General features: G+C 39.4%; 1 protein-coding gene across 3 annotated transcripts in view; it reads left to right on the forward strand.

Moving 5' to 3' along the window:
* RUNX1T1 (RUNX1 partner transcriptional co-repressor 1) overlaps positions 1-13,261 on the forward strand; it is a 111,943-nt gene that overhangs the window by 55,479 nt on the left and 43,203 nt on the right. For all 3 annotated transcript variants that reach the window (XM_057370359.1, XM_057370360.1, XM_057370361.1), the window contains 2 exons: positions 8,288-8,425; positions 12,151-12,392. In XM_057370359.1, the coding sequence (XP_057226342.1) occupies positions 8,288-8,425; positions 12,151-12,392 (380 nt within the window). The remainder of the gene's footprint in view (positions 1-8,287; positions 8,426-12,150; positions 12,393-13,261) is intronic.

Here is a 13,261-nt window from a genome sequence, read left to right on the forward strand (position 1 = left end):
TGRAACAGGTTGCCCAGAGAATCTCTGGGAGCCCTATCCATGGAAATGTTGAAGGCCAGGCTGGATGAGACTCTGAGCAATCTGGCTTAGTGAAAGGTGTYCCTGTCCATGGAAGGGGGCTGGAACAGGATGATCTTGAAGGTCCCCTTCYAACCCAAGCCTTTCTATGATTCTGTGATTTACYGTTAATTTAGGCCTGRAAAAACTTTGGATGAAAATCATAAATATGCTTCTGGAGACCAGATTATGAAATTTCAGTTGGTGTTGGGAGAATAAGATTTTCTTCTGGTGGGAAGTATGTGTGTTATGTGTGGTTGAGTATATAAGAGCATGTAAACAATACCAATTTGATGCTCATGGCATTTGTGTTTCTTAGATATCGGTCTGCCTTCACCTGTAGTTCATCAAATGGCATGTAATCCTGACAAGGGTAGGCCTTCCAGGGATGTTGGTACAGAAAGGAAAGGAATTAGTGGTCAGGGAGCCTTTGGGAAAGCATATCTGSAAGCATACTGGAGATTTTCTCTGAACAAGTAAAGGGATTGATGTAATCAATGTAGAGAGTTGGTCACCTAATGTAGGGGAGGTGGTCACCTCCATAACTTGTTGGGGAGGCTGCAGCGTGAGTTTGGCCAGTGGTTGCTCTGAATGTTTTTCAGTTCTTCATGCCAGAGGTGGTGAGCACCACTTTGTCACTTCACTTGAGCCTCAGTGTTCAGTGAGCTGGGTTTTGAATAAAAGTAATAATTCCTGTGACATGGAACGCAAGAGAATCACTCAAAACACACAGTTCTTATTTGGATAGCTTGTCAACAAAAAGATCCAGGAAACAATGTAAACAGGAAAGTGGTATTTCAATACTGATTATGGGACTCTTTGCTTATTAACTGCAAACTATTTATGAACTGTTGTTCATTCATAGAGGAATTTTCATGATGTTTGGTGGGATACTTAGAAGAAATCCACATTGTCTTCAGCTTCATTATGGGCCAACTGGTGTGTATTCAGCCATGACAAAGGAACCTGTAGACTTTATTTTCTGGGGGCTTATAGAAACTCAGGACAGCTGCCACAGTTTGGCCTTTATTTTGCTTGTGTGTTCTCGCTGAGTATTTCATAAACCATTATTTTGGCAGTAGATATAGRTTTCAAATGTATTCTTCTTCCCTACATGTCCACATTCAAGCAATTTTACATGGTGAAATTTGCAAAGCCATAAAGGGTGAAGGAGAAAAGAGGCATGTAAAAAAAGGTGCAATTCTAACAGGAGTCAGTTTTTATTAAATAACTGAAAGTGGATTTATAATAGTTTTGAAACTGTCAAAACATGTCAGATTGTTAAATGAGAGAAAAAAGTTTATTTTTCTATTTTTTCCCCTCCTTTAAAAGGAAATTATATGGTAAGACAAGTTTATTTCTTTCTGGAGAAAATAGTACATCCAAGCAAAGCAAGCCATAACATTTTTGTCTTAAGTCTGAGATTGAACTCATGCATTGCTTATTTTATAATATGTGTAATTATCTGGCCTTCAGCTGCTAAGCCATGAGTGTGGGGCCAAGTTTTTTTTGCAAGCCAGAACCTCTCACCAGAGAGAACTGAAATCAAAGAGAATGCTCCTGCATTTCTGGTTCATTGTCATGATGGTAGGACCAGTCAAAGTACCACTGTGGACAAAGAGCATGACATAAAGCATTTTCACTGTTTACCTACTTTCTGTCATCCACAAGCTCTACCAAAACCAGGAGGCAGCGGCACAAAAATCCCTTTCAGCTTTGGGAGACAGAGGAGATTATATTACGCTCAAGGCTTTTTTAGCAACATCTGAAGAAAATTTTTATAACTTGGCCTTAGATAACTTCAGTGAACTCCCAGGATACAGAATTTCTTCTAGCTATTGCATATTAAATGAGTATAAATGGGTAAATTGAGTGTGCTTTCATTTATTCTGAAGAATAGCTGGTGATATGAATTGTTCAGCTATCTGAGCAGAGGAGAATGAAGATAAGACTGCAGCAAAATTGTGATACTGCTCTTGCAAAAGGGTCGTCTTCAGTGTGTGAGCTTCATATGCAGCATGCTAAAGAAGCAGTGAAATGTTATGTCATCTGAAAACTTTGCTGTGCATATCCATCAGTCACTTCACACAGATTCTGATTCCTGGTGGATAAATCTTGCAGAGRTAATGCTCTGTGACAAAAGACGGAGTCTGACCTGATTTCTGATATTGCATTCCTGCAAATCACCCGGGAAGTAAAAGTTCTCTACTGGGGAAGTGTAAAGGAAACAGTGATATTTCCTTTCTTGGCCAATAACGTGACTGCATTTGGTGCTGACAGAAAGTTGTGTCTGTGTTATGCCTGTTYGAGATCCTTGTGTATAGCACAAAAACATCCATTGTGTTTAGGTYCTTATTTATTTATCAAGGAAAAATCAAAAGGGCCAAGAGGTGAATGGAATGAAGACTGTCTGGGTCTCAAAAAAGTCCCAGGCATGCTTGGCTGGGAAAGGGTCTGCAGTGGTGGTGTCCAAATGTCGTGTTTTATGGCTGCATTGTATGACTTGCTGGTTTCCCCAGGGGCTCAGTGCATGGAGTCAGTAGGCTTTACCAGACATATCAGGCTTATATCATGCATTCTCAAATGAGTTCTTTTCAACCAAGGCAACCTTGTAATATTGTCTTGCTCAGTGTAGCAGCAAGTTTGAGGGTCAGGAATTGTGGGTCTCCACAAACACTGCCTATGGCTAATGGTGCTGTGTGGCTTGGCCACTTCAAAAGGAGGACGAGTTCTTACTGACTGCCGCATGATAGCATTATGGGTGAAAGAACTATGGAATTTGTCCTCTTGGGATGGATTTGTGGCTGTCTTTCTTCAGGTTCATCACCACTCTCACAATCTGTGGTTACCTGCTTGCAAATTCCCTGACATCCCTCTCAAAATAATGAAAATTAACCCAACGSATCTAAGAAACCATCAGTATTAAGTTCCATGGATTTAGGTTTCAATTCCTGTAACTTGGGTGGTGGAAGCAGGTTTTAATCCCTTGTGTCATATGTGGGGCTTGCTCTTTTTGTGAGTTAAAGGAAACAAGACAATGGACTCTTTTAATTTAGGAAGTTTTATTTTWATTTTTTAAATGTTGGCACCAAAGTAGAAAGTATTCTACAATCAATATAAAGCATCTTTTAAGAATCTTTCATGCTTGAGTATACATCTGGAACTGTTTGCACTAACTAAAAGTAAAATAAATGCCATAGCGTATTATACCACMATTTTTTTCATTTAAAAAAGGAAATTGAAAACACACCACTCCTAGAAATGCTTGACATTGAATTGGCTATTGAAATGGTATCAGTAAAGTATTTATATATTCCATATTTTGTTCCATACATCAGCTTTCCTTGATGCGTTAGACTTGGAAGTGTGCCATGTGAGCTGAAATGTTGCCATTTATAAAAGACCGCCTTGTTTTAAAAATGGRCTAAATCTTGTATGGTACAGGAAGTAAAGCAAATCAGTTTGAATACGGGCTCATCTCTCTTTGCCCCAGCATGTTTTGTCTAGAACTTCAGAACCTGGCTGTGCTTATGGTAAATATCAGTGTTCACCTGACAGCTAAATATAGTGATAAAAATAACCTCTACCATAAAAACTGAATGAATGRCAAGAACAGTATAATTCCATGAACTAAGAAATGTACAGAAGAAATATCGTAATTTAAAGTTGGTTTTACAGCATTCTTTAATTTTAAATGAAGCAAAATATTTCAGTGGTTAAATCAGAGTTCTTCACTCTGTGCTGTAAAGGAGATTCAAGAATGTGTATTTCAAAATGTTTTGCTTGGTTTTGTTTTTAAATAAAAAATATAATCCAAAGCAAATGCAATAGATCTCTGCATACTTGAAACATATTTTCTGAATTTATTCTAAGTCTCTTGCTGCTCCAGAGGGTTGTGTGTATGGATTAGGACTAGACCATTATTTCACCATCTTGCTCCATCCTGAACTGATTGCAGTGAACACTACAGAATGAGTTGCAGATGTCTCCTTTTCCTTCCAGTTKGGAGGACCTCTGGTTTCAGCCCCATTTGATCTGAATTGGGCTAAGGAGCGCAGGTCTGTCATTGTTTAAAGGGATTCAGTGGAAGAAATYGTTGCACCTGAAAGAAGTTACTCCCTCTGTGTAGACAAGCTATGCTCTGCAATGTGTGATGCTGTGGGATGCTGCTGGATGAAACTTTCTGGTGTGTCTCTCCTAATTCAGGATTATTGTTTAAAATGTCAGGGTCCATCTGAAGAAAAAGATAGTCAGAACTAGCTTTGCAAATGGGGAGTTTGGTTTGACTAAAGAGCATAAATATGTTTTTGAATGCAAGCAATTGAGAAATTGTAAGACATGGTGGAAGTTCTTCCAAATTTAAGGCAAAATTCAGTGTATATGTCCCTATATTGTAAAACTGGAGCAAATATACATGGAATCTTACACATGCAGGTTTTGATATGTAAGAATTAGAGCTTTTCCTCTTGAGGGATTCTTTCTTCCCCTACCAAGCCCTCATTACCTCTGAATGTACAAATAGCAGAATATCCACTGAGAGTTTGTATGAAAAATGTCTGTACATAAAAAGCCTCATGAAATAACATGACTTAAAGGAAATTGGCTTGTGAATATGATTTAAATACCATTTTGTCTTTAGCTTTCATATCATCAGTYTATTTTTCAACCATTACAGTAAAATGTGTTGGTTGTTAGGTTTATTGGTTTTACTAATTTAAAAAAAAAAGAAAAGATGTATAGAAGCTGGAGTTACAGGCTAAGTCTCAGACACCAACGGCTTTAGGAGTTTGAACCACAAGAACTGTTAACACTTTGATCAGTGGTGGCTCTGCTTCGTGCTCCATCACTGCTTCATCCCCTGAGTGATTTGTGTCTTAGAAGAGTTGCTGAGGTTCTCTGAGGCTGTGGGAGGTGGGACAGTKGTGGGTGCAAAGCTCTACAGATCAGTGCTCCCAGTCCCATTGCTCCCTCAGAGTTCAGAGAGCCATAGGAAAAGGTAAGGAACAGGTAAACAGTAGCAGTAAGAAAAGAATGGCTCCCACAGGGGCTTTGTTATATAAGACGGTGGAGTAGAGGGATGTAAAGGCTTTTCTACTRGGTGGTGTGATGGTGTCTTCCAACCATATGGAAGAGCTTTGCATTTTTCATTGTACTTCTTCAAAAGCACTTTTTGCCTGCTGCCATAGAGTATCTCTGTTCTGAAAAAATAATCTACTCTGGTAAGAAATGTTTTGAGGTGTGCTTGAAAAGAGCCTTAATCTCATTAAAGAAGGCAAGACTTAGGGAGTCTCTCACTCCCTAGAGAGAATCAGAGTCTTAGAGACAATCAGAGAGAAATCTGTCTGCCTGCGATCGTGCAGTGGGAGAGTAGGGTTTRGGGCTTTGCAAGGGAGAGGAAGAGGTAAAGCAAAGGTAAGTGGTACTAAAGGGTATTTGTATTTGCCACTACCTAAATGGTCCAAAGAAAGGTAATTGGGAAAATCAAATCTAATGTCAATAGATTTAGATGAGAAATACAGGGGTCTGTGCATAAGTYTAGCAATCTGCAAACTGGGTGGCAAACTGTTGGAGGCAGTAAAAATCMTTTGGATCACAGTAGAGTGGCAACCTGAAATTCAAGGGCAAAACCAACACACTATTTCYCACTACCACATTCAATTTAAGTAGCAAAACATTGCCAGCTTTTTGGGAAAGTCTCCCTGTTCTGATCTGAACGCGTTTCTGATCAAACCTGAACTTTGAAATGCAGTGAAGGAGGGAGCGAGAGCCGTGCTGTTGGTTACAGCTCAGGATCGCTTTTAGTTATCACCAGCTGAATTGGAGGATACAGGCTGTGCCTGCTCGCTGCGAGCAGCAGTCTGTTAGAGGAGCTCGATTTCTCTCACTCCTTCCTCCACCCACCTCCATCTCCTCTGTGCCTGTGTCTGCGCTCCCACATGCTTCAAATCTGTGTACCTGGACTGCCTTCCTTAACAGTTCAATGTGAGTGTTAGCAGAATGAAAACCAGATGGACCAGCAGTTCCCACTGTTATCTCCCCACCAGCTCTGGCAAGCCTCCCTTTCTCTCTCCTTTCTTGGCATGGGAGAAATATTTGCCTTTATTTAGGAGGGCTTGGGCTCACTGCTGTGCCTCTTTCCCTCTGTTGCAACATGAGCTGAAAGCTATTTATTCCCTTGTTGCTGAGGTTGGTTGAGGTGAGTGCAAGATGAATTCAGCTATTAAGGAAGCAATTAACATTTCAAGACGAGTTTTCATAGTTCTTTATATTGAATTAATGGCTTGTTGAAGATAGAGATTTAACTGTTCCAGTATAGTGATATGGAAAGGAAATATGTATAGAATTTGTTTAGAAATCAGTTTTTGTTTTCCAGCATGTGATAATATACTGTTGCTTGATTTGCAAATCATACTTCTCTTATCTGTATACCARCCTTAATATTTAAGGTAATCATTGTGGATACTCTTCCCTCCACAGCTGAGGTTTACTAACCTTAGATCAACATTACAGATCCTATAAARTTATATCTCTATTCCCTTCATCCTATTCTGGGGGTGTTTCACTGTTCATCTTCCCCAAACTTGCCTCTAAGTTCTATATGAAATTACTCCCTTTCCCTACACTGCCTGTAGGCATTTCAACAAGGGTTGAAGATGGCTTCTATAATTGCAGTACCTGACACGTTGCACATCTGSGACTTACTACTTCTTTCCTCTGTTTCTTCAGTTTCAGACAGATAAAGATTGGTATATGTTATGTGTTGTTACTTTTGGGTGTTTTTGTTTTCTTTCCCTTCTTCCCCGCTTTTTTTTTTTTCATAACTTTCTCATATTTAAATTTTCTGATAATTAAGTGTTTTGAGGCTCTTTTAAACATACCCATTCTTTGTTAAATCTGTGCATTGCGTTTAATTTCTGTTACTGTCTCTCTTGTCAAATTTCAGATATGATTTTTTTCATTGAAGTTTGTATGTTGTTAKTAAGAACAAAGAATCATGTCACATAGTGAAGTGACAGAATTTATGGAATGTGACGAGTCTTGAATTAAAACCACAGACTTACATGCTTGCCCATTAACAGCGACACTTACTTGCTTGACAAAATAGTTTTGTGGAGCTCAGGAAGACCTCTGTCAGGCCATGTATAAATAAATAGCCCCGACTCCCCGAAGAAGGGATGGAAGAATTTAACTTATGCCCATTAAAAGCTAAACTTCATTGTACTCATCTTTTCTCAAGATGGCTTGCTAAACTCCTGGCATGAGTGGGAAAGCCTAAATTTTGCTTTCGTGCTAAATTTTTTGCTTTTGTGCTAAATGAAACATAAAGTCTTGAATGGTTAAAAAAAAATGCTGGGTCATCCAAAAAGATGTTGGAAAAAAGAGTACACTTTTATAGCTTTTGTATCACATGTGTTGTATCCTCAGATCTTTAGTTGCGAGTGAACTTCCTGGTTTTGCCTTTTGTTTGTTTTGTTTTCTTGGGGAGGTATGTTCCTGCTTATCTTGCAGGTTTTGAACATTAAAAGTTTTTCCTAATATGTGAAGGTGCAAACTTAACGTACTGAGTTGACAATAATTGTATGTATATGAGATGGCTTACCRTTTTGGCATGTTGTGTTTATTTTTCTGGTGAATGTGAGAATGTCCAGGGGCATTGTGGTAAAATGATCCAGGAGGTGTGTGTATTTAACATAAGTTTAATAGAAGACATAATATTAACATAAGATTACAAAGTGAAGCAGAGGAGAGGGTAGCAGGTGATACAAGGAAGAGACATGAAGAGAGCAGGCTTCAACCAATATTCCACCCAATATTTCACCTGTACTAAAGAGCATCAGGTTTTACTTCTGAAAGAGATGTCATAAGGGGATTTATTACCTTCCTGTCTCTTCATCTGTTTTTTCCTCCTGGCTAACATAAGARCCTTGAAGGGAGGTGGCATTATTGCAGCTCCAGGAGTGCTTGAGAGGTAGCATCTGCACATGCTAGAAATAAAAACAAAAGATAATGCAGCGCTGCTACAAATGAGGTCTTACCATCTGTGTTGCACCTTCTTAAGTAAGGTTTTGGATGATGCTATTTGGGAAGAGCACACTGGAGTAGATAATCAGGTGTTATCATTGACAGCAGATGCTGAAATGACTCACTTCTTGCATTAGCTTTTAAGTTTTTCTCAGAGGGGGTGTGGTCGGGGAAATAAACTGGTGTGTTCCTGTGGTGTGTGTTGCAGATCGCACTGAGAAGCATTCCACAATGCCAGACTCACCTGTGGATGTGAAGACACAATCCAGGCTGACGCCTCCAACCATGCCACCTCCTCCCACTACCCAAGGAGCTCCAAGAACCAGTTCATTTACGCCCACAACGTGTAATTAGTCTTATTTTCTTCCTTTTCTTCCATCTTCTTTGTATTCTGTATGTAAGAAACCAAAATAGGTGAAGGGAAACGTGCATGATGTGGCAGGAGCATCATTTGGTTGTATTGTGATAAAGTAATTGAGCAAACTAAACTCACAACAGATTAATACAACTTTAAGATATTAAGACATTCAGCACAGAGTTGTGTTGTTATTTCATTGACCAATTGGCCATAGTGTCAAAGAACAGCAAGTGCTGGTTTCCCATGTACTTAATGCTCCGATCAGCCCTCTTGTGAGAAGGGCAGRAAACCTTTTCTTAGGTGCCATTATGTTGTTTAAAGGATCCCATTCATTCCCTTTGGTATAGAAACTTAGGGTTTTTGTTTGTTTTGTTTTTAAAGTGGAGATAATTAGTAATGAAAAAAAAAATACTGATCTTCCTTCTGCATATGTTTCAGTGAAGAATTCTGATTTCAGTGCTATATAATGTCTAGTTAATATTTATATAAAACCAAAATTGAAGTACTTTATAATTTTTATCTAGAGGTTTCTAGTCTGTTACCACTTCACTTTTCTAAATCACATAGGGCTACATCTCCATCTCAGTTTTTTGATGTAAACATATAACAAACTACTAGTCTCAATGTACACTGCATTCGTATCAGTGTAACTGAGATTGGAATCTGGCACGTTGTCTGGACTATTCTTTTCACAGCCATGAAATGATCCACATTTCTCTTACTAAGATTTAGCTACAAATTTTTTGGTCTCTTTTATACTGCCTTGTAATAGTATAAACATGAGAATGTGTTTACATTTCACGTTTTAAATAAAACATTTTTAGAACAGTAGAATACATATGCCKAAACAGAATGAAGACAGCATCTTCTATTTGTCTTGCCTATGTCTGTTTTAGTCCTTTTCTGTCTGTTATTTCTGTCTTATTTAAAATTCACCTCTATGCAGAAGGCCAGCTGGAGGCCTTTGTACTACTTATCCCAGGGAACCMTGTCCTGACAATTTATGTTGAACTTAAACAGTGAGGAGGGTTTGTGCCAGCTATTCACATAAACTCACATTTAACCCAGTGACCCTGATCCTGCAAAGATTTGTCTGTTTTGCTTAACTCCAGTACCTGAATCATCCTGGATGGAGCKTCATGCTGGAGCTGCTTCAGTCTGAAGTTAAATTGTTTCTAGGTTTTTGCAGTATCAGGTTCTTGCAGATTATGTTTTCCAGTGTGATGCCATTGCCACAGTTCAGGATAAACTTTGGTAATCATAAAAGGAATACAACAGTCTTCTTTAATCACACTTAGAGTCCTCAGTGTACTYACATGATTTCTGGATGTTTGTTTATTTGATTGAGTTCAGCACTTTGGAAGGTGTGTGAACCACAGCTTGATTTTTAGGACTCCTTATTTGAAGACTAAAAGTCTAAAAAAACCCAATTTTAATTACCTTTTACCTTGTCAGATTTTGGAGTTTGGCCTTAGCCRTTCCAGCTTGTACAATAAACAGTCACTTTTGTCAGAGTGTCTGTTAAATTTATTATTACTACAGCAGGAATGCCTGCAGGCTAAAAGATCAGACTTGTTTTCTGGTCTAGAATATCTTTGTTTTCTTTGGTTTAGATGATTAAAAATTCTTGACATGTTGTAGTTTGAAATTTTAAATGCTAAATTCTTTTGGATTAGTAATATGGTTTTGTTTTAGAAATTATGTACAGCTTTGCCAATTGGCAAATTCAGATATTATAAGGAAAGAGCTGAAATCATGGGACTATTTCTATATTTCCTTTGTTGTGGGAGAAATCTTTAGCTGCCTTTCTTCGCCCTGTATCTGTCCTAGGTAATGAACTCCACRCTTCTCTGATTTCTTGATCATAGCAGCAGCACCCTCTGCCTAGAGCAGCCCCTTACTGGTGACAGAATTGTTGGGTGGTATCAGGGTAGTGAGCAGGACATGTTGCTATTCTCTCCAATCCTCATTTACTGAATTCCTGGTATGGTGACTTTTGGCCATGTGAGCTCCTTGCAATCACAATATATTTGTTCACTCAGATACTTCACTCCTCTGCAGCACTCAGAGCATGGCCTGGAGCTGCACAGGGAGCTGAACTTGCTGAAGCCAGCTTCTCTCTATTTCTGCTTTTTCCAATTCTTGTTCTCACTAGCCCACGCAACCAGAATAGGCAACCAAAAACTGGGATAAAGCAGAGGCCAGATAACAATTCACATAGCCTTTTTCGTAGTGCCTCTAGAAGGCAGTGACTGGGGCAACAAAAACTCCTTCAAAGGTTTGTGGCAGTGATTGAAATATGGTAATGGCGTAGGGATTTATATCTAGTAGTAGGTGTCCACCATGAAAAATGATTTCCTGCCTAAAAATAAGGATGACGGATGAAGAAAATKACATAAGAATGGAATGTTTGGCTTCAGAGAGGCTGGTCATTGAGAAACACTAAAAGTTTTTAAAGTTGCTAGCCTGCTTGGTTGTGCTTTTAAATAGGAARTAAGTGAGACTAATATTCTTATGCATTTTTGATTGTAGACAGGTTTCTGATTTTTGATGTTGATGGGTTCTGATTGACTCCCCAAAAAGAAATCAGCAAATTTCTCCAGGGCAGTGGCCAGCTGAGTGCAGCTGCTGTTGGGTACAGTCACATGCTGTGTGTCTACGCCTTCCAGTGCCCTGGTGCTGTTGTATTTCTAGGGAGCCATCCTTTTTCTTGCTGTTTGCTGTCATTGTAGCAAATCAGACTCCAACAACGTCAACGGTGTGTGAGTGCTGCTGTTCCAGCTAACCTGAGTGAAAAAGGATGTCCTCAGTCTGATTGTCTGCTCTCTTCCAGAGTGTAGATAAGAATCAAACTGAAATCACTGCCAAAAACTCTCTGTTGTCTTCAGCGTGTCTACATGGATTTCGCTGCCATGAATTTTGAATGCTTAGTACCTCAGATAGTTATTCTCACAGCAGCCTTGCAATGGGRGGGAAATGCTGTGTTTTTAGAGATACACTGCTGGCATATAAAAGCAGAGAGATTTGCTCATGGTCTCTTGAGAAGTCTTCTGAAGTCTAGCTTCATGCTCTTGCTGCAAGGTTTCAGGCCACAGGGAGCATTGGCAACATTTGTACCTGCACAAACAACTTTGTGTGCTCCATATGTTAGCAGCTAGGAAATCTGTATTGGAAAAAATAACCTTCTCATTGGGTGGTGTAAGGTTAAAACGTGAAAGTCCTGTTTTATAAACACAGCTGTCAGTTGTGTGTACAAAACACAAGTAAAAATATTCAGAGATAAACTGAGGTTTCATGAAATATGTCTGCATGTTTTTTTCTACCCCAAAGAGCAATTTTTTTTGGTCTTCAATCATAGATGCACTCATGCTTTTTCTCTCTCCATTTCCCTCTCTTTTAAAAATTCTCTGACAAAGGCTGGCATTCAAATGATGCTTTTCAGGTCTGGGAGCATTTTGAAGGGGCCGTGGGAGAGGTAGCTGATGTTATTTCCAATCCTTACAACATTCAGCACCAGCTACTGGGAAATAGATATAAACTGCAGACTGTAGCTCTGTCTAAAGGCTAATTATCTTTGATTGTGCAACTTAATTAATTTTGAGGTCAAGTGCAGAAAACATAAGCYGATGGATTTTCCCCGCTGTCTCCTTTTTCTCTCTGTCTGTCCCCCAACCCCAATCTTTATTTTATTCTCCCATCTCTTTTTCTTTCAGTAACCAATGGCACTAGCCATTCACCAACAGCGTTAAATGGAGCTCCATCTCCTCCTAATGGCTTTAGCAATGGGCCATCCTCTTCCTCTTCCTCTTCTCTGGCTAACCAGCAGTTACCGCCAGCTTGTGGAGCTAGGCAGCTCAGCAAACTGAAGAGATTTCTTACAACCTTACAGCAGTTTGGCAATGACATTTCACCAGAGATTGGGGAGAGAGTGCGTACCCTTGTGCTAGGACTTGTGGTAAGCAAGTATTTTTTCTGTTCTTTTCCCTCTTCCTTGCTTGATGTGTTTATTTTATAAAAGCGGGGGTAACATTCACTGCATGCATCATACTTCAGGGATCCCAAGTGTTCAAGAATGAAGTTCTGGCTCTTGCTGACAGAGCTTACATGAGTAGCTTGAGTAGCTTCCCACAAGTGGCAGCTGTTTCCTACCAGGTATAACCTTGACTATTTTTGCCAGTATAATATTATGGTGTAATGGAGTCAAAGGGTTTTCTCCCTATACTGGCAGTTGCCCTAATGGAGACATACCTTGAATTGTGTAATGTAGTAAAATAGGGTTTGACTTACCTAGTTTAGTTGGATGGGGAAGGAAGAGAGCCCTAGACATGCCAGTGGTTGAAAGATGAGCTGAGTATGTTTGGACTACAGTAATGYAGTGCAAAACCTTTTCTCAGTATCATTGAATGAAACAATTATGACCCCAATGAGGCACTGCTGCTACTTAAGTCACTTTATTGATAAGATTATCTCTCTGTGACAGTATAGGCGAATGAAAATTTAATTCTTTCTTACCTGCATCTGTCAAGTTGAGCTGCCGTGTTACATGCAAACTGTTGTGAGTGTGGTCCAGGATTCTTTTTACTCCCTGTAAAGTCCTCTCTCTGCCAGACATTGTTGTCTCCCATGTATTTCCTTCAGCAATAATTGGATGTACTGGGGAAAATGCTATTGTGGTGCTCTAATTTACATCTGTTCTGAGCAGCTGCAGTTGCCTTTGATTTCATTTGAGCAGACACTGACAGCACTGTTTAACACTAAGGCTGAGGGGTAACTTCACAATCTTTGCTTGCATCTTCACAAACCCCTACCTGACAGCAGCAGATA

This window comes from Malurus melanocephalus, unplaced genomic scaffold (genome assembly GCF_030028575.1).
Source record: "Malurus melanocephalus ecotype Western Australia unplaced genomic scaffold, MMel_1.1 scaffold_123, whole genome shotgun sequence".
Classification (NCBI taxonomy): Eukaryota; Metazoa; Chordata; class Aves; order Passeriformes; family Maluridae; genus Malurus; species Malurus melanocephalus.